This window comes from Macaca mulatta, chromosome X, assembly GCF_049350105.2.
Source record: "Macaca mulatta isolate MMU2019108-1 chromosome X, T2T-MMU8v2.0, whole genome shotgun sequence".
In the NCBI taxonomy this organism is placed as follows: Eukaryota; Metazoa; Chordata; class Mammalia; order Primates; family Cercopithecidae; genus Macaca; species Macaca mulatta.
The window spans coordinates 12,315,194-12,337,154 of record NC_133426.1 but is presented as its reverse complement, the minus strand read 5'-3'; the positions used below and the strand labels follow the sequence as shown (position 1 = coordinate 12,337,154).

Genomic DNA, 21,961 nt, shown 5'->3' with positions numbered 1-21,961 from the left:
AAATAAGGAAACAAGAAAAAGCAGATACGAAGAGAGGCACAAAGACAGCAAGACAGCAGATCTCTTGCTTTCACTCCTAGGTTTAGGACACTGGGAGGATTTAGTGCCCCCAGCTGGTAGAATTTAACTTCCCTGACAAAGTGCCTGTACTACTTGTTGAACTGCTTTTCCTTCCACTTCAGTTGAGGTCTCCCCTCGGCCTCCAAGCCACCGCATCATTATTTTATATAGGCAGGACACCATTGGCCGGACACAGCACTCATTTCTGTTTAGGACAGATTATCTCTGTCATCGAATTTGTAATAATTGCATCCAGTTCAACCTTTCGTCCACCTTTCTCCGTGATGGGGCTATTTCTCTCAGCCTCTTTGCTCATGGAGTAGGATGGGCATTCCAAGTCTATCCTCCCTCTTTCAGCTAGCCATGAAGTCATCTGGAACCCTCTGGATGCAGCCCATGAAATCCCACAGGCCACAGCCAGCATGTTTGAGTTCTACATTCTGTCTTTCGTGATCATCTATTCCCACTGCAGAGCTCTCTGGGGTATTCTGATGTGCTTTGTAGAAACACTTTGCCACATTCTCAATGGCTGTCAATCCATTCCTCCCACACCAGCACCCTAGTGGGGATGCAGGTAGGGCTGGGTCCTCCATGGCTATTCTCAGAGCACCTTCCAGGCTGGTGTTGTCTCCTTTGTGGAGTCACTATCTCCCTTTGTTCCAGTGCCTTTTCTTCATAGAAACAGTAGAAATATTGCCATTGCCAAAATCCAATAACTCATCTCTACTGGAAAAAGAAGGTGGAGACCAGGAACCTGGACTATTTCCTATTCTCTTTTGGGAGTAGAGTTTTGCCCTTTGTGGACCATCTCAGATTTTTTTTTTTCTTTTTTTTTTGAGATGGAGTCTCACTCTGTTACCCAGGTTGGAGTGCAATGGCACAATCTCGGCTCACTGGAACCTCCATCTCTGGGTTCAAGTGATTCTCCTGCCTCAGCCTCCTGAGTAGCTGGGATTACAAGTGTGTGCCACCACGCCCGACTAATTTTGTATTTTTAGTAGAGATGGGGTTTCACCATGTTGGTCAGCCTGGTCTCGAACTCTTGACCTTGTGATCCGCCCGCCTTGGCCTCCCAAAGTGCTGGGATTACAAGCATGAACCACTGTGCCTGGCCAGATTTTTGTTTTAAATGGAATGGCTATGACATTCATAGGAGCCAGATGTTCAGTCAGTACCAGTTGTTACCATATGAGAAGACAGATGAACTAAAATATCAAGCTTTTCCAAATGAATACACACATATGGACCCAACCTAAGCAAAGGGAGTGAGAATTCTAAAGAAAGTTGGGGAAAATCTCCCTCTTGATTTGAGTCATATATTCTAGAAAGTTAGTTCAGAAAAGTTTCCCCTACTCTATAACTAGAAATCACATTTTCTAAAGTCAGAAGGGACCTAGAAATTATGTAGCTTGCTTTCTCATGTAGGAATAAAAAAATTGAGCCCAGAGAAGTATAGCGACCTGTTCCCAATCACACAGCAATTTAGTGAGGACTGGAGCCCTCAGGCCTGAGTTGGGTGGATTATTTTCTGCACCACATTGCATCTGTGATGCTCTGCACACATTGACTTTTGCCTGCCTTGTAAACATCTGCAGTGTTATCAGAAATTAGCTGTTTACAGCAAGGTCATGTGTATCAACATCTGAAACACTTGCCTTCACATCTAGCACGTGGAGTTCCACCCGCACCAAGCTCTCCTCCTCGGAAAACATTTCAATCCTGTTGACGTGGCTAAAGTCGGCTAAAAGAGCCACCAGGTTGGTTTTGGTGTTGATGACATGGCTTATGCCATACCGGGGCCCAACCAGGAGAGTCACTTCCGAGCGCTTTTCCGCCTGCTGAGAAAGAGAAGTTGACAACATAAAAATACTGAACCTCTGAAATGCCATGCCAACTTGAACCAACGATCCTATTTTTATAAGATTACATTTTCTTTAGAAAGTGTTTCTGGGTCATACTGTACTAAATCATCCAATTAGAAGAACCAGATACATGACTGATTTGAGGCTCTGATAAATTATGAGTAATTAGAAAGTAAATGTTAAAGCACAGTATGTTCATAATCATAAGATGCTTTTAGAAATGAGGTTTGTTTTTTCTTTTTGGTTTTCCTTTTTTCACTGTGAAAGCAACTTCTGGCTCAGTGATTTAAAAGAAGGCCATTGTTAGAATCCTTTGATTCTCTTGGTTCTTCACATTTCTTTTTCTAGGGCATTCTGCAGTGGTGTTATCTAGTTTAACAGTTCTTCTGATATTTTCAGACTGTTGTGAAGTTGGTTAGAAATGAAGGCTGGAGAAGATTCACAGCTGATTTGCTTTTGTCATCAGAGGTGGAATGAGCTGCTGTGGCTTCCAAGAGAAAGCAAAAACAAAACAAAACAAAACAAAAAGAAACAAATTACCACTAATGTTGCCTTGAACACACGGCCCCCATACAATCGCAGGTCACTGAGGAACTTGAGATAATGGACCTTGGCTTGTAGTGCAGAGAGCTGAGGAGAGAAAAGAAACCTCAGGTGTTAACTCTATTGGGTATGACTCCATTTCAGCTGGAGACCAGCAGAAAACAAGGCTAAGATAGAAGGATGATTTTACTGCTGAAAAGTTGAGATGTGACAAAGACTCTTCATTAGGAATAGAATTGCTACATATTTGGTTTCCTGATGAAGGACTGGAACATAAAATCAAGATTCACATCTTATTCATTAGAGGGTCAATGTATGGGGCACTCAAGGGTATAGATATGCTGGGCCGGGCACTCAACAAGTGAGAACAAGACCATAAAATGTTCCATTGAACATCTGCTCACTGGGAGATTTCAAGAAGTGAGAGGAGCCTTCTACTTGCAATTAGGGACAAAGGTGAGGTGTCTACATATATTCCCATTGCACAAGAGACTCACCTGAATGTAGACTTTGTGGGAATCATTTTGAATACGCACCTGCAATCTAGGCAAAGCCTTCTAAACAGGCCCTTTACACTTCCCCTCTCAAGTTTCTTCCAGTCCTTGCAAGTTTTCGGGGGAAATGAACTTTCTGAGATCCAATCATTGTGGACATGTTTGAACTTGCTATATAAGGCTCAGTTTTATTAATTCAACTTGGAAAATCTGTTGAGTTTCACGAATGATTTATAAATGAAATTTTATCCAGATGAAAGTTATCTTTACAAAGACTTAAAAATGTAGGTTCCCATATCACTAAAAAGAGTATTTGATTTAAAAAAAAAAAAAAAAGGTCAATGTTTCATACTGAATGTGCCAGGGATTTTTTATTAAGGTTGAAATTTTCCAACAAGGTGTAGATCACCATTAAGTGGCAATGACCATAAAATTCTATTTTCAATTGCAGATGACTTGCCAGCTTATTTGTTAACTATACCTGAAGGAACTGCTCTTTATATAATTGTTACTTAGCACCATTCATCCATCCTACTTCTTTAAAAAATGCAAAGCATTTGCAAATTGTTTTGAAAGCAAACTATTCACTCTTGGCTAGAAAAACAACCTTTAAAGGACAGTGATGGATAAATGGATAGATTGATTGATCTTATAGCAGTTATCCAAATTATTATGAGTGGGCCAGGCTTGGAAGAAAAATCACAAGTCAATTAGAGAAATCAGCTTCCAGCAAATCAGAACTGAAGTTAAGAACTTGACCCGCATTGTCTTGCTACATCTCTGTAAGCTGAATGCTCAACTGTGATCAAAGACACCCTTCCCATGAAATTGAGAAGTGAGTTAAAGGTGGCTGATAGTGTGGTGAACCTGATTATACTTAAAAAACAAACAAACAAACAAAACAAACAAAAAAAACCGTCATGGGGTGTGGAGGGGATAGAAATAAATGTGCCTTACCCAGTAAAAACGACTTAAAAAAATCAGACACTAAGACAAAATAATTCTCCATGTAAACAGTGATTTGTATTAGAGTCACACAAATTTCTCCAGCTAATATCAATTGGAAAGTGTTCTTCAGTTAGAAGACTGCGTCCAATTTTATAGATCCAGTATTTTAAGGCTCCTTCTCTTTCTGGTTCCTAGAATCTTTTGCTTTTTATTACCTATAAACTATACCTCTCTTTTCTGACCAACAGTATATTTTAAAATTTCCTTTGTGTTTCTTTTACTTAATGAAAACAAAACAAAAGCATAAAAAGATTTTAACACTAATGATGGTGAATGACAGCAATAATTTTATCTTCCCTCTAAAGGTAGGTTTGAATCCAATGTTTGTCAATAGGGGTGATTTTGTTCCCTGGAGCACATTTGGCAATGTCTGGAGACATTTTTGTTTGTCACGATCATGGGAGGGTGCTACCAGCATCTTGTGGGTAGAGACCAGGGATGCTGCTAAATATCCCACAATACACAGGATGTTCCCCGTAACTCCCTAACAAAGGATGATCTGTTCTCAAATGTCAATTATGCCACAGTTGAGGATCCCTGGTTTAATGAATGTGATCTCTGGCCTGCAGGGCCTCTTGCTGGCTGTTGTGCATTTAAGCTGGTCTGAGCAGTAAGCAATTGCATGATTGAAACATAGAATTATTTCACAATTCTATCTTCTATTCACAAGTTCTCAGAGGCTATGCAAACTTTTCCTGGATGGGCACATGAACACACACCTCCCCCCTACAGTACGGAGTCCATAACTTGTGAGAAATAAATAGGTTTCTGTATGAATACTTATTTTTCATTAGTGTTAGAAATATGTTAATAGTTAGAAAAAAGTTACACAGTGTTACTGCTTCTGAAAATATGGTACTAAGTATTTTATTCATGAGCTAATTTTAAACATTTAAAAAAATGCATTCAAGTCTCTTTCTTTATAATTTTCTATTAAGATGCAAATGTGATACCTTTTTACCCGGTGGTACCAAGTTTTGATTTGCTTTGACAAGGTGTGAAAGTGCTTTCTTTATGTTCTTCTCTTTCATGCTTTGCAGCACAGCAGAGGGAAGAAAAGTCTCTAATCCCCATTCTTTTCTGCAATAAAGAGCATATCTTTAATTTCACATTCTTGTGATGATGAGTTATCTAAGACAAAATGGTGCTCTGATGTTTGTTGGAACAAATGAACCCTTGGTAAGGCAGAGAATGGAGACAAGTCCCCAATTAAGGAAGTAACTTTTAGTTTGCACTCAGGACACACACTACTTGATCATTAATACGTATGTTTGCATTTAAAAAGAAATCTATTCCTCACTCTATAGAGACAATGCTAAGGAGGCATTTGGAGCCAATGTAAAGTGAAGAGACATTTTGTCCAACCAACTTCTGAATCTCTTCAAAGTCACTGACGTATCCGAGTTTGTATTTCCAACACCAATTTCTCTCCATCCCTTTGTTGATTTCTATTCTCCAGTCTCCCTGTCTGCTCACATTCTTTCTCTCTTCTCTTAGAAGAATGGATGCAAGTCCTTCATGTCCCCAAACCATTCTTCCCTGTCCCTCCCCTCCTCCATGGCTATTTCTCTAGGCACACACAATTCTTTTGTCCTAGCCAGTTCATGTCTAACTCCTTCCATCAACATTTCTTGCTGGTGGTGTGGAATTGGGTGTGATTCATGACTCTTAAGTGTGCCCGGTATTGATCTGGAGATGCTGGCATCATTCATGGGTATGGATGTACAACAAAATGACAACAAATGGGGCTGAGTTAATACATTTTTACAAAGAGCCAATTTCCCCAGAAATGACTACAACTCCTTTCTTAGAAGGTCCCATATTTTGAATTCTAGGAAATCTATCCTGGAATAGAAATCCTACCCTAGGTTATGTGTCTAACCAGTGTCTTCTAAATTATGTGAAGACCTTCAAGAGGATTCCAGTTACTTCTCCTGTTCCAGGTCCTCTCCAAAGAAGGGTAGGCAGACAACCTACCTCCACCACTTGACCATTCATATTCTTCACTAGTTAAGAATGGTATATTTCATGATTATGTTTTCTTCCTTCTCAACTTGTACTTATTGTCTTTAGCCATCATTTGGCACTACTTATGGGCTATCTTGTAATCCTACTTGTATCATTGTTTTAAATAATTACTTTTCTTGTCTTTTTATCTTGTTTTTACAATCAGAGCACAAGTTCCTCAATGGCCAGGAATAGAATTCATACATATTAGTATTTTCTACTGTCCTAATGTGAGTGCTATATAAAATGCTCAATGAATATTTGTTGGTCAAAGGAATTTATGAATGAGAACATTATTATAGACTTTTCAGGATTTTTACTCAAGCCGGATATCTCTGAGACGTTTTTGACTGTACAATGTTCAACCTGGTAAAATGTGGGTACAGAAAGTAGGAAAATAAATGCATTTTAATTGTCTGAAAATCATCTCAGGTTGTGCAGGCCACCTTTTCAAATGGCAGCCAGTTTCACCTGTCCCCAAGAACTTTAGAAAGGAGAGTGGAGGAGGGTGTGAATGTGTCCAGCTGAGCACAAGATCTCTTTGTGAGCCGAGTCTTTCTCAGGATACAGTCATGCTTATGTGTGGGGAGAGAGAGAAAGCATTTGGAAGGAGTGAACTGAAGGCCTGAGGTTCTCAAATTGCACATGAGGATTTTTCCCTACATGTCAACAGGTGACTGAGAGTTGTCAGAACAGTGGTGTTAAAGTCAGCAAGTTAGAGATTTAATCCTTCCCAACACAGGCTCATGAATTTATTGAGAAAAGCCATTTTGCCCCCTGGTGGGTCAACCTGGCATTGTGGAATTTAGAAAGGCTTTCTAGGCAGCCCATGAGAAGCTTCTTTGGAAAGTGGGATTTTAATTAGTTTATACATCTTTTGGAGGTGAGATTGCAAGCAGGGTGTGGGTGAGGTCCAAAGCTTTAGCATTACATGTGTTTCCAAACACAGGTGCCTCAACCCATCACACAATCTATAGGACAATGGGGAGTCCCACTGCCTGGGTTTGAATCCTGTATCCCCCCTGCCCCCCCGTTAATAGCCATTTGACTTGGGCAAGTTATTCTGTGCCCGGTTTGCTCATCTGTAAAATGAAGCTAAAATCCTACTAATCTCGTAGGGATGTTGTGAGAATTAAACAAGTTAATGTGTGAAAAGTGCTGAGACCAAAGCTTGGCTTGGAATCAAGCCCCTTTAGGAATTCAAAAATTTATGCTTCGTTTTAAATATGTCCCTCGTCTTAACTACAATGCTCCAAAGGTGGATTAGAAATGGATCTCTTCTGCCAAAAATGAGCATGATATTCATACATTTTGCCACTGGCGAATAAATGCTTTGCCACAAACAAGATCAATTTTGGACAAATAACAAAAATACACCCAGGCTAAGGGAGGCGGCATGTCTGTCTCCGAAATGGCGCTGAGAGTCAACACTTACTCGATGTATTTGAGGGAGATTTTCTGCGTTTGCTTGGTGGTAACGGTTGCAATGTACATTTGTAATGCGGCCAGCCGCAGGGCTATGTCATATTTCAGCTCCGGCCCAAATCGCTCCTGAACCACATCGTTACAACTCTGCGAAGAGACCAGCAGGGGGCACAGTTTGTCAAAGAATGGGCCGCAGCGCGTGGACTTAGAGAACAGGTGACATACATTTCCCCAGAGTGTTTCAACCTTCACTTCCCAGGCAGGGAGGCTAAATGTGGAAACATCTCCATCGTGCTGCTTGGAAACGAGTCAGTATTTAATTGCACACGCAAACACAGAGACCACACAAAACATTTAGCATTCATCGACGAGCTGCTATTTAAATATTTAGCTTTTTGTAAAAACAATTAGGAATTTAGGTATGAAATTTCCAAACACAGGTGCCGCAGCTGAATGCATAAAGCATTGATAGCATAATGTGGCTTCTGGAGTTAGGCTGCCTGAATTGGAATCTTAGGCTTGAAACTTGTTTCTCCACTTCACTGGGGGCACAAACTTGGGCACCTTCTTAATTGTCTGTGCCTCAGTTTTCTCTTCTGTCAATTGGGGATAATACTGCTCCCTGTTCACTGGGTTGTGGGGACGATTAAATGAGTGAACCACGGAAAGTCCTTAGAATCCCAGCACTTTAGGAGGCTCAGGCGGGTGGATTACGTGAGCCCTGGAGTTTAAGACCAGCCTGGGCAACATGGCGAAATCCTGTCTCTACAAAAAGTACAAAAATTAGCTGGGCATGGTGGTGTGTGCCTGTAGTCCCAGCTACTTGGGAGGCTGAAGCAGGAGGATCGCTTGAGTCCGAGAGTTTGTGGCTGCAGTGAGCCTTGATCACACCACTGCATTCCAACCTTGGTGAAAGAGCAAGACCTTGTCAAAAAAAAAAAAAAAAAAAAAAATCCAAAACAAAACCCCTAAAGCTCTTAGAACTGTACTTGGTAGGGTGTAAGCCCTCTTACATGTTTACTACTGTCACCACCAACATCATTCTCCTCCTCGTTATCAGCCACAGCAGCCGCAGGGAGGCAGAATTAGCAAGGCGATTGAGCACAGTGGCTTGGGACTGATACCCACCTGCTCTGGCGTTCTGGCTTTCCCAATGGCTACCTGTGTAGGTGGTTTTAGACCATTCACTTTAACTCTTGCAGCCTCAATGTACTCATCTGTGCAAAGGGGATTCATATTAACTATCTCACTGGAGTGGCTGGAGGATTAGATGAGATACACATCAAGTGCCTTATCACAGCACATTGGTACACTGGATAAGGGGAGCTATTGAACTCCTCCGTTCACTTCAGGGGCGACTGCCCTGCTTTTTCAAGTGCCTGCCTTTCTGGGAGTCATTCCTCCTCTTTCAGTCTTAGTTTATTCATCTGTAGAATAAGGCCACCTATCTCATAGTGTTTGTTGTGGGGATCAAGCTGAAGAGTGGCTGAGAGTGTGTCATCAAGTGTAAAGTGCCGCTTGGGAACAGAGGTTGGCTTTGGAGTAGTATCCTCACTTACTGTTTAGACACAAGGCGGTGAGCTAAGTGCTGCTGGGAAGTGCTGCATTGCTTAGGCATATTCTACACTTGTGTTCACTTACTTTTGTTATGGGAAACTGGATTCCTGGGCTAGAAAATATGGTATTTAGCTCCTTTCTTATTTCCTTCTTTCTTTATTCTTTGGCTTGCCTCAAGAAGATTTTGTTGGAGCTCAAAAAACAATACCCCAAAATGAAGGCCTCAGAAACAAAAGTTTTTCGTTGACCTTCTCCTGCCCTCCTGTTTTTTATTTCTATTCTCCCTAGAGGCTAGCCATAGAAACTAGAATCCCTCTTCTCCAAGGTGGGTCATAGAAACTAGAACTCCCTTTCCCCAAAGCCAGCCATAAAACCTAAAAATATGACTCTAATTTTCCCTCTGCCCTATCTGTGTAAAAACTGGCCATAAAGAAATTATCTGACCAACATGGTTTGATTGTAGGTCATAAGACTCCCATTCCAGAAAGGGTCCTGCCCCACACCCAGAAGGAAGGAACGCTGCTCAGAGGCCAAGAAGAATCTAGGCCTTGCTAGGTTTCTTCATTCAGTCCATTAGCATTAGCTCAGGCCCTTTTTGTCCAATCCTATTTCTACACAGCTGTCCATACTTTGTGGAACATTAGCATAAAAGTGGACAATTTCCCTTGTATCTTTGGGACTTCATTCTAAAGGCTCCCTTTTCTCTAATTCATTTGTCTTTTTCAACTTGATTTTTTAGTGAAACTTCAGGGGGCCCTTGGCCTCAAATGAAAAACAATATCAAGATTTACTTGCCTCCTTTTCAAGAGAAGCACGTTTATAAGTGCTTCCTATATTGATTTTACTAAAATAGGAACATGTACCCCCAGATGGCTTCTGCATACAATATTTACACTGTGCACACTCACCCATGCTGCACCGGTGCTATGCTGTGCATACATGCTCTGTATCCACATGCCATGGGTGCATGTCTCTCAACCCATCACTTCACTGCTAAGAGTGAAGTCACATTCTCTCCCCTGTTCATCCCTAATATGACCTTCCACCTTTGCTTCTCCTTAAAATCTTAAACCTGTTTGGATTGCACAGTACCCCTTGTCAGAAGTGGGTTTGTCCAGAGACAGGAGATAGGGTGGTCTGATTTAAGGCAGCCTCTGAGAGCAATTACAGGCTGCCATTTTGTTTTGCTAGTCTTGGGTTTACCAGTTATTTCCAAGTGCTCAGGGTTGTCCACATGGGCTCCAAGGGGTTGAGAGCGCAGATAGGGTCATTTTATAGAGTCCCATAAAGGATGGGGTGAGAAAACCATTGGCACAGTGAGGAATCAATTTTTTGAGAAATCATTTTCTTCAATGACTGCTACGCCATGATGGATTGAAAGAGGATTTGGGCATATAATTTAGAGACAAAAGCCCCAGGTTTGATTCTAGGTTCTGTCAACTTCTAATAAAATGACCTTGAACATGGCATTTCGTCTCTCTTGAGCCTCAGTTTCCTTATTGGAAAAGTGGGTTAAATCTCAAAACAACTAACTTGAAAGTTAGCAATGAACTTGCAAGGTTTCCATGATACCTGTAAATATGTTTCATGAAGTGGAAGATACTTGATAAAGATAAGCCATCACTATTACTTCTCCTAAGAGACATAGCTGGGACCGTATTTCTCATCACTGCTTTACCCTGTATTTAACTAGACTTCTAGATGAATTTTTTGACAAGGTGATTAGTCACTTCATTATATTATATAATTAGTTCAGACTGATTCTGGAGAATGAGTGTGAAATTTGGAATATATATATATATATATAATATATATTATATTGTACTAATCTTGCTTTTATTACTCTCAACTATATTACTTAAAATACAGTTATACAAGCAAATGGGTAGTATCTGTTTTGCTAAATAGAGATCCCAAAAGGTTCCACTTGAGGCTTCCAAAATGTTCATTTATAACTAACATGTTAGATCTTAAAAAGGAAACCAATAATACTATAGTATTTGAAAACATTTTGGAGCCTCTTAGGTCTTACTCATTTGCTAATTGACATAACCGTCTTTTTCTTAACAGATAGTGGACAGGTAAATGTCAGTATAGCCCATTGTAATGATAAATTTGAACAATCTGGACTATTAGCATTTATTGTTAATATATATGCTAAAATCTGTAAAATATGTCATGGACCATTAAGAAGTAGGAGATTCATAGGTACTAGTATTGCAACTTCTGTTTTCATCGTCATGATTCATCTAGTCAATGGCTGCTGTCCTCATTAGGAGCCCACTAAGTTAAATTGATTTTATTTTTGTAAAGTGATACATGTTGCTCCTGCTTACTCTTTTGTTCTCTAGGCTTGTTTTATTGCATCTTTTTAGTATCTTGAAATCAACATGGGCACCCAGACACCATTTGCAGATCTGTTGACTTATATTAGATGTTATTTTAGACTTACGGTAGCACGCATTCTGTGATACAAGGCATTTCAAAGAAGAAGGTCTGAGGCAAAGACATTCTCATTTCCTGTTTCAGCGGAGGATATATGACAGTTGCTTTATTTTGGTCTTTATTGTCTACGATACCTGTTTTTCCATTTCTCCCCCTCTGGCTACACCTTGAAGAGGTGGCTAATTCACTGCCTATTCTATACTCAAGGCAAGAAAGCAGAAACATCCTCAGTCTTTTTCTTTCAGTTCCTGGGCAAGATTTCCAGACACATTTTCCTGTTCTGAGGACAGTCTCACATGTATAAAAAACATGTGTCTGTTGAATGAGAAGGATCTCCCTAAACTGCATTAGATTTGTGCAAACACACCTTAAACAGAACTGGGTTTGGCTGTACTCCTTGTCTACTTAAGAGGTGTCCTCTCCCCAAGACAAATGCAACCATATTGTTTTTTTTATAAATGCAATGGACTTGTGATGTTTAAATGGAAGCAGAGTAAAATAGTTTTAAAGCACCCTCTTGTGAATGGGGTGAGTATGTAATTATAGAGAACAACCACTGAATGCACTCACTGTCTACAGCAACTACTGACCAGCACCTGTAACTATTTATTTGCAACTAACAATGTAGCACATGATCTGAGCTGCAGTGGCAAAGCCCTGGGTTGGTTCTCAGCAGGGACATGGGGAAGACACAGTAACAGATCAGCTGAGAATCAGGCTCTGTTTCATGCGGTCATGTCTGCTGGAGACAAGGAGATATTGTTGACAAGTGAGGGGTCCAGGTGATCAAAGCTTAACATTTAAAAAACCCAAAACGTGGCAGTTTTGTTGTTCGGGGTGGTAAACATTTTAAAGCACACTACACATTTCTTTACTTGGTCAACAGGTTTCACTGAACAGGACTTGACTTTTCCCAATGATGTAGGATTATCTTCATGAACATTAATCGTCCCACTGAGCTGTAATACCACAGTCTTCCAAAGGCCACTGAGGTGGGGAAGGTTTGACTGGCCTCAACCTGAGTGCCCCCATCTGCTAGAACATTCTTGTATGTTCTGTGTCTTTCCTGTCTGACTTAACCTATGATCTTCAGGGCTTATTGCCACTTTAATTTATGTCACCATTCTTAACCTCTGGTACCTACCTTGTCTAGTCTCTCTTCCATCTTCCACCCACGTTTTTTTCTACCCATATTTTGAAGATTACAAATGTTTTGAAATATACAAGAAAGTATTAAAAATAGTAAAGCAAACAGCAGTGTTATTAACTACCTAGAGTTAACAAATATTTCTTTTTATTATATTTTTCTCACTTTTTTGCTTTATATATTTTATATATGGCTCCAGCAGTCTTTGCCTTATACAGATATTCTCAAAGACAGAATGTCGTCGTCGTCGTCTTCTTCTTCTTCTTCTTCTTCTTCTTCTTCTTCTTCTTCTTCTTCTTCTTCTTCTTCTTCTTCTTCTTTTTGCTTTGCTTTTGTTTTTTCTCTTTCTGGCAGTCAGGAGGGGGAGGTTATGTTTAGGTTTGCAACCTCTTCAAGTAGTTAGTTCTACTGCTAGATGTCTAAGCTGTCTAAGGATTAGGTAAGTTGGTTTAATGTGATTATATTGGAAATTTAAGTGAGAGTAATAGGAAGCAGTTATAGTAAAATATAGGAACACCTCATAAATATCAACTTGGATAAATTCCCTTTGGGACAAACTACACCAGATACTCATTCCTGGAAACTTTCATTTTTGGGGAATTATAGCCCAGAATCAGATATTAGTCTGGAAAAGACTGTTCTCTTCAGGTTTTACCACCTTGAAATTAACAGTTCAGTAAAACGAATATCACAATTTTCAGAAAAATCTAAGCATCAAATGAATGAATAAGTAAGTAAATAAAGGAGAAGGGAAAACTCTCACACCAATTAATAAGTGCAGAAGCAATAATGAAATTAGAAAAATCATCATTTTCAACTACAATAATAATGGATTCAGATAAGAATAATCAATTAGGGCCAGGCGTGGTGGCTCACGCCTGTAATCCTAGCACTTTGGGAGACCATGGTGGACAGATCACCTGAGGTTGGGAGTTCGAGACCAACTCGACCAGCATGGGGAAACCCCGTATCTACTAAAAATACAAAATTAGCCTGGTGTAGTGACGCATGCTTGTAATCCCAGCTACTCGGGAGGCTAAGGCAGTAGAATCTCTTGAATCCAGAAGACAGAGGTTGCAGTGAGCCAAGATCGTGCCATTGCACTCCAGCCTGGGCAACAAGAGCGATACTCTGTCTCAAAAAAAAAAAAAAAAAAAAAAAAAAAAAAAAAATCATCAATTAGTACTAAAACTAGTGGGTGAAAGTTTGATGAAGAAGATAATAAGAGTTACAGGCCAGGCACGGTGGCTTATGCCTGTAATCCCAGCACTTTGGGAGGCCAAGGTGAGCGGATCATGAAGTCAGGAGTTTGAGACCAGCCTGGTCAACATGACAAAACCCCGTCTCTACTAAAAATACAAAAATTAGCTGGGCATGGTGGCAGGCGCCTATAATCCCAACTACTTGGGAGGCTGAGGCAGGAGAATCACTTGAACCTGGGAGGCAGAGGTTGCAGTGAGCCAAGATCGTGCCATTGCACTCCAGCCTGGGTGACAAGAGCAAGATTCCATCTCAAAATGAATAAATAAATAAATAAAAAGAGCTACAAAGTGACTCTCCACAAATTACTTTTTAATTATGAAAGGAATAGTAGTAGCTTTTGGGTGAATTCAGAGAATATCACCTTAACCAAGAGTCGAAGTTCATTTTGCCATTAAAGAGATAAACTGACATCATGTGCCTCTTGATGTGTTACACTGAGGACACAAAGTCAATCGTGTTGTTCTTCCCAAAATGTATGACATCAGTCTAATCATAAGAAAACATCAGAGAAACCCAAATTGAGAGATTTCTATAAAATAGCTGACTAGTACTCCTCAAAACTATCAAGGTCGTGAAAGGCAAAAAAGGGCTGAGGAATGTTCCAGATTTAAGGAGACTAAAGAGACATGACAACTAAATGCAAAATGGGATCCTGCAGTGCATCTTGTTCTAGAAAAAAATGTATATATAAAAGACATTTTGAGGATAATAGGCGTAATATGGATATAAACTGTAGGTGAGATAATGGAAATGTATCAATGTTTACTTTCCTGGTTTTGTTACTTGTATAATAATTGTATAACAAAATGTCTTTGTTATTAGAAAACACACACTGAAGCATTTAGGAGTAAACCAGAATTATTTTGGTAATTGACCTTCATATAGTTTAGAAAAAAATTATATACATTTGTATGTGGATTTGTGTGGGGAGAGAGAACATGTGCATATACTAAAGAGAAAGTAAATGTGGTAAAATGTTAACAACTGGTGAATCTGGGTGAAGGGTATAGATGACTACTCTTGCAACTTTTTTGGAAGTATGACATTATTTCAAAATCGAACGTAAAAATAAAAAGAGCATCATACAATTATTGTCCGATTCACTGAGCTTGAGGTGGGGGACAAAAAAGAAACGTTTCAAGTTAAAGAATTCTGGGCAAAGTCCCAAAGTTAGTTTATGTCACAACATTGATATAAAACATGCCAAAATTTTAACATACCTGAACATAGAGATACTCGAAAGCAACTGGATCTCTCCTTAAAAGGTCAATTGGATCTTTTGGGACGAAGCTAATTCGGAAAAGACATCTCATCTTATGGGAGCTGGGCCTCTGTGTCACCTGGAAGAGTAGAAAAATCACACAAGAACCGTTCAGTGCTGACTGAGAAATGGCTGAGGGACACTGAAGCAGTCAACTTTTTTTGGACACTAAGGAAAGAATCAGCGGATATTCTTTTAGTATTTATAGATACTCATTCCCTGAAAACTACACATAACCTTGCCACTTAGGTTGGGTTCCCCAGAAGCAGACCCCGAGATGAGGGGTTGTGTGCAAAGGACTTATTAAGAAAGTGCTCCCAGGAGAGGCTAGTAAGGGAGTGGGGAAAGCAGGTCAGGATAGAAGAGGAAGCCAAGCAAGGGTGCCTCCTCAGGGAACCCCAGCAGAGAGTAGCTATAGCCTGATCCTGCAGGAGACTCTGGAGTGGTAGCTATACCACAGAGCTGCTGAGACCTCAGCCAAAGGAGCATTGATGAGTCATTCATTTAGAGCTGTCCCAGGGGATGTGAGTTTCCAGGTTTGGACATGATGGTCTCCGGTAGTCTGAGGGCAGTCCTTGAAAGAAGATCTGCAGATGCTGGCTGTTAGTGATAGCACCCCAGATCTATGTTGGGGAGTACAAAAAGGGGATCCAAAGGGACAGCAGAGAGATTGTCCAGTATGGTTTATTATTGCATAACATTGCTGTGTTTTGTTTTTCTAAATTAGACTCCAGACTGACTCTTGCAATGAAAACATGATAGTGTCAACCTTGGATGACATCACATTGGAAAGTAGGAAGACAGAGGTTTTGGCCCATGCAGTATATCAGATTCTACAAGTTTCCAAACTACTCCAAACTTCTGATATCATGATGATATTGTTCCACTTGCTCAAAGGAGCTTAAAATATACCACAGTTTCTTCAGGGTTAAGGACCATGGCTCATTTCAGTTTGTTTTCCTTTTATAGAGCGTATGTGTCACATACTAGAAGTTCATTTCTTAATTCCTTTTGCAACAAAAGGAAATCAATTAATAAATAATAATAGGTGTTTAATAAACACTTGAATGAATGAAAGACATTGGACTTTAAGAAAGAAGGCAAGAGCTTATCGATTTCCCTTCAAGGAGTCAACAAAACAAAATGAAAACCATGCAGCATGAACCAACACAGTCGTGTGTAATACTCTTATGCAGGGGACAAATCTGGCAATATAAAAATGTTGGTGAGCTGCAATTAAAAATTTTAAAATAAAATAGCTTTATTGAGTCCCGTGGTATGTGTATGCATGCATGTGTATGTATTTACAGTTCGCTAACTTTGTTGAACAGAAGAATTCCAATGGAAAAAGACACCCTATTTGTACATATGTGGGCATCCTGAGTAGTCACACCAGCTTTCTGGCTGTGCGCAGGCCTGCAAAGCTGAATGGATTCATGAGACTCAAGGACTATCGGCTACTCAGCACTGGCTGATGGTAAAGCAAACAAGGAATAAAGAAATTGGGGACCCTAAGAGGCCACTAGTGCTGATCAGCCTTGCTGTAGTGTTTCACAGTGACTTCATGGGCTATTTTGCCAGAAAGTTTGTTCTGGTGTGTTAGAAAGTCAGGAATTACCATATCTCTGACTCCTTTAATTACTGGTTCAACTTTTTTTTCTTGAATTTTCCATAAGCCATCTTATCTTGAGTTTACTTTTAGTATCAAAATGTTACACTAGTTTTGGGAAATGAATTAATGTAATGAAAAAAGGTTGCTTCAAGTCATTAGAAATGGCAGTCCATAACACTTTCTAAAATAAACAAACAATTTCTTGGAAACTTTAAGTAGTATATAAATAATATTTTCTAGCAGAAGTTTAGTATCAAACCACCAGAAATTCAGGCAGAGTTGCTTAAAAATTCCATTGGGAGGTTTTCATAGAAATTAAATGTTTTAAAATGATTTTGTTATCGGAAAAAATATAATTTCTTACTCTCTACTTTTATCATGCCTATAAATATTTTAGCAATCAATTTTCCATATGCATTGATTTCAAAGGCATATAGCTGGTTTGTTTCAGGATATTTAAATCCGTTTTCTAGAGATAGTACTTGATTTTTAGCACTTCACTTTTAGTTCTGATTCTATAATGAAAAATAAAGTTAAAGAAAGAATGATTATTAGGAGTTTGTTTCCTTCCAACATTTTAAAAGAAATGTAGTATTTGGAGCAAGAAGTTTTGTTTACCTAGCATCAGAAGAGACTTTTAGAGAATCTTTGTCCAACTAAATCAGCATGAAGCTTTCCTATAAAGGCTATGTAGTAGATAAAAGTTTAGAGAGAAAGTATAACCAGAAAGTTCAGAATGTTGTGGGGGGTTTCATTAGACTCATAGTAACTAGATGTCTGCCCATATCCCCTTGGCATTTATTGCTATAAGCTGAAGGGTATTTACGGCAAACACCTGTGACCATTCGACAGCACAAGGCAAACCCGAATAACAAGAGAGCAGCCCACTATCAATAACAGACAGCATGTCGGTAGGCACACGTCCCAGTTCCCTCGCCTCTCAGTGGGATACCTCTGAGGTGTGTCCTACACTGTCTTTCAATGCTCTCCAGTAGGACTGAGCTCCAGTTACCCACAGTGGAAACTGGTTTGATAGTACATTCTTTACTGGCCTCTCAATATTTCTCATCTCTCTTCCCCATTCCTCTGTGGGTATTTCCAGATATCTCTTCCCAAACAAACGACATGCATTCAAATCCTTAAGTTCTGCTTCCAGGGGAACTCAGATCCAGACACTGACCTTTCACATGACAGATTCTGTATATCAGGGGTTGTGCCCCTGTAATGAAGCATAAAATAAGTCCTTTATTTCCAAGAGTGTTTGGCACAGGTTAAATAATAACCATTATAAGTGATTTAAAATATCTATAGGTAGATTTAGACTCGATAGAGGCCAGGTATGGGGGCTCATTCCTGTAATCCCAGCACTTTGGGAGGCTAAGGTGGGAGGATTGTTTGAGCCCAGGAGTTCAAGCCTGCAATAAGCTATGATTGCACCACTGCACTCCACCCTGGGCAGCAGAGTGAGATTCTGTCTCAAAAAAACAAAACAAAACAAAACAAAAAACTTGATGGAAATAATAGGCCAAGTTTAGGTAGAGGAATATAAATCAACACAGATGGCAACTTTTGAACTAATCTATTACAAAAAGTTGGACTGAATCAAGAGAATCAGGGATATTTGCAGGACTCAATGTGTGGGACACCAGCTTTTATACACAACAACCAAAAAGCACTTTAGTGTGACAACAGTTTTTGCCACTCCATCCAGCTGGCAGCATCTGATGCTTCTCCTCCTGGTGTCCTCTCCTACACCTCTCCATAAAGTTCTGTTATCATTGATCTCTCCTATGGAAGAGGAATTTGTTGAAATCTTTTATACATTTAACAAAGACTTTGCTTCTGTCACAAGAAAAGTCAGGGTGCTGCGCTGAATTCAGCAGCCAAGCAGCCTGCTTTTCTCCCCAGGGAACAGATGGGGGTGGCATCTTGGTAATCAGGAACTGGGACACATTGGTAGATCATATATTTATAGCGGGCAGGACTGGGGCAGAGATTTCAGGCTTCCAAAAATAGTCTTAAGTGTGCACTCAGAATTTCAAACAATTAAATATGATTTTGGATTAATTTAAATAATCCCAGAAACCATTTCTTTTTAATGGTTTCAAGAGATTGTTGACCAAAACAGGTGAACAGGTCACTGTAATCACATAAAATATAATTTTACAGAGTTGTATTCTCAATGTGCTGCTGGTGAGACTTTGAATGACAAATCTAGTTGGGAGACTAACTGACAGTCTGCAAAAGATGGGCAGAAAGGGAAACATGACCTTGAGGTGTAAAATGCATTAAGAATGCCAGCACTTCCTTTACAGAGGATACCCAGGGATACAATTAATACATTTACAGGATTAGAGTGGGGGAGAAATCTTGGACTGGGCAACCTCTGCTCTAACCAGCAGCCTCATCACTTGAGGGTGAGATTTCACAGACCTGAGTTAGAGTCTCCTGTTCATGAAGCAAGAGCAGCTTCGTTCCAGCCCCTTCTGTCCTCTGCTCCAGCATGAGAGAGAAGTGTTCAATGCCTTTGATGGAGAGCTTCTCTTGAAGGGTTAAGATGACATCCTTACAGAGGAAACATGAACATGATGAGACCAAAATCAAGGCCGCCATCTTGTGGAGTCTACCATGACTGAAAAGTGTTACACATGTAGGCTGCCAATCTTGAAATTTTACACCTTTGGTTGATTCTGAAATTTAATGCTCCAAAAAGATACAGAAATGAAGTCTTCCTTCTCTTGCCCTTTTCCTGGCCTCCTCTATCATTCAAAATCTTTATGGAGTTCAAAACAGAGACTTAACAAGGTAAATAGCTGGAGGAGGAGCTTAATATCATGTAAGCTCTTGATATAGAAAGGTTGTCAATAGATTGTGCAGTATAGCCAGTTCAATTCTCCTTTCTTCTAAATGGGGTAGCAATTAAACCAGTTCTGAAAGTGGTCTGCTCCAAGTGTTGGAAAACATGGCCTGCATGCCAAAACTAGCTCACCATCAGCTTTTGTAAATAAAGTTTTATTGGGACATGGTCATACCCATTTGTTTATCTAAAATCTATGGCTGCTCTTGTGTGCTGCATCAGCAGAGTTGAGTAGTTGCAACAGAGACTGTGAAGACTGAAATATCTGCTTGCTGACCCTGGCTTCCCTTCTGAAAGAGCAGTGTAGTGGTTGTAAGGAATGCAGGCTAAGAAAACAGCTGGGCTTCTAATCCAGGCTCTACTACTTACTAGCTGTGCAGCTTTGGGGAAGTTATTTAGTCGCTAAGTATCTTAGTTTCCCTGTGTGTAAACTGAGGATAATAATAATGCTTATCTCAGAACGGATATAAGGATTAAATGAGTTCACACATACAAAGCATTTATTATAACATTGTTTGACACAGAGTGAGGGCACCATAGTAATATACATATATTTATTTTACATCTCTGGGGAAGGTGGAATGAGCAAGCTTTGTCAGCAATCTTTTATAGGATTAAGCATTTATGATCAGAAAGGTGTTCCACATACAAACACACACATTTACTACAATGTAAAACTAATTTCTTCAACCTATACTTTTTTCATGTACTTGAAAACTGGTAAATGATCCCTCAAAGATAATTTATACTCAGATGCTCAAAATTCTATAGAGAAGTTTTGCCCCACTGCAACATTTGGAAATTTCTGGAGACATTTTTGGTTGTCACAATAGTGGGAATACTACTGCCGTGGTGTGTGTAGAGGCCAGAAATGTTGCTCAACATCTTGCAATGCAGAGACAGCCCCACAGTAAAGAATGATTTGGCCTAATATCTCAACAGTGCCAAGATCAAGAAACCTTAGAGTGAAAACTTAGAGTTTCTTTTACTGACTTTTCTGATGTTTTGATCCTTCTCTGTGGTCCTTTTTCAATTTCTTCAGGCCCCGTTAAATCAAAGATCCCCATATCCACCCACTCCTGAAAAAAATCATTCAAGAGAAATACCTTGACTATGTTGAATTTCAAAAAAAAAAAAAAAAAAAAAAGATTTCCCTGCTTTATAATTTTCTCTTAAAGCCCAGGAAAGAGAAAACAAAACCAGCCTTTGTGTGACAACACATACTTTATAAAGCATTTTCCTGAACCACCAGGGAGGACACTGGAAAATCAATAGCAATAGTTTTTCCCTATTGTAATTCTGCCGCAAGAATTTTGGCAATTTTTGTTACACAATGTCATATTCCTTTCATAACTATACTATTTCTACTTTACACCTACCAGCCAGTGTCTATTGTAATAATGAGGCTGTTAGGTATAAGATAAGATAACTTGAATTTGATGTGAACTCTTTGCATTTCTTCCTGTCTTCTCATTGTCATCTGCAATCCTCAGGGAAATCAAACTTAGTCTTACATATGTTCCGTAATAAAGAGGCTGGAGGGAATGAACAACGGGCTTTCTTAAATTTAGATTTATTTCTGTTAAGAAATGCATTCAAGTCTTTACCTAGGTCCTCAGGTGGGGTAGGGAGTCCAGTGGTAGGGAGTTGACCAGTTGGCAACACAAAACAAGGCCATGGTGTCAGAGAGAGCTGTAATAATGTAGCTCTGTGGGTTATTTCAGAGGTCTGCCAACTATGACCCGTGGGTTACATCTGGCCATGCCCATTTGTTCACATATTGACTGTGAAGTAACAGATTAACCTTGCCTTGCCTAAAGAAAAATTTGCTCTTTTGCTCCCACTCTTAGAAAGTAACCTGTAAGCCTTTGGACTGTCCTGTCTGATAGAAGTGTTTTTGTTTACTGAGTGGTCTTGGGCCATACCAGATAGTCTATGCTAACAGTTGATTTATAGTGAGAACATTGGGCCATATAATATCAGCTCTAACTCTGGAGAGACTGAATACTAAGGTCAACCATGCAGGTGGTTAGCTGTGTCTATGTGGCAAACCCCCAATAAAAACTCTGGATGCCAAGGCTTGGGTGAACGTCTGTGGTTGGCAGTACTTCATGCATACTGTCACGCATCATTTCTGGGAGAATTAAGCATTATCTCTACAAATCCACTGGAAGAGGACATCTGGAGCCTTTCCACTCTATCTCTCCTGTGCCCTGACTATGAACCTTTCCCATTGCTAATCCTGTTCTGTATTCTTTTGCTATAATATACTGTAATTGTGAGTATAACAAATTACTGAGTTCTGTGAGTCCTTTGAGTGAATTATCAAAACCAAGCATTGTCTTAAGGACTAACCAAACCCACCTGTTCATGGCTACTTTTCTGATACAATGACAGAGTTCAGTAGTTGAAACAGAGAT

At 39.8% G+C, this 21,961-nt stretch overlaps 1 protein-coding gene across 1 annotated transcript in view; it reads right to left on the bottom strand.

The window, feature by feature from the left end:
• The window catches only part of FRMPD4 (FERM and PDZ domain containing 4), a 589,912-nt gene that overhangs the window by 12,825 nt on the left and 555,126 nt on the right, over nucleotides 1–21,961 (bottom strand). The window contains exons 8-13 of the mRNA XM_015126938.3: nucleotides 19,118–19,249; nucleotides 15,032–15,151; nucleotides 7,410–7,546; nucleotides 4,921–5,047; nucleotides 2,463–2,552; nucleotides 1,716–1,898 (exon numbers count right to left, since the gene is read on the bottom strand). Coding sequence (XP_014982424.3) covers nucleotides 1,716–1,898; nucleotides 2,463–2,552; nucleotides 4,921–5,047; nucleotides 7,410–7,546; nucleotides 15,032–15,151; nucleotides 19,118–19,249 — 789 coding nt within the window. The remainder of the gene's footprint in view (nucleotides 1–1,715; nucleotides 1,899–2,462; nucleotides 2,553–4,920; nucleotides 5,048–7,409; nucleotides 7,547–15,031; nucleotides 15,152–19,117; nucleotides 19,250–21,961) is intronic.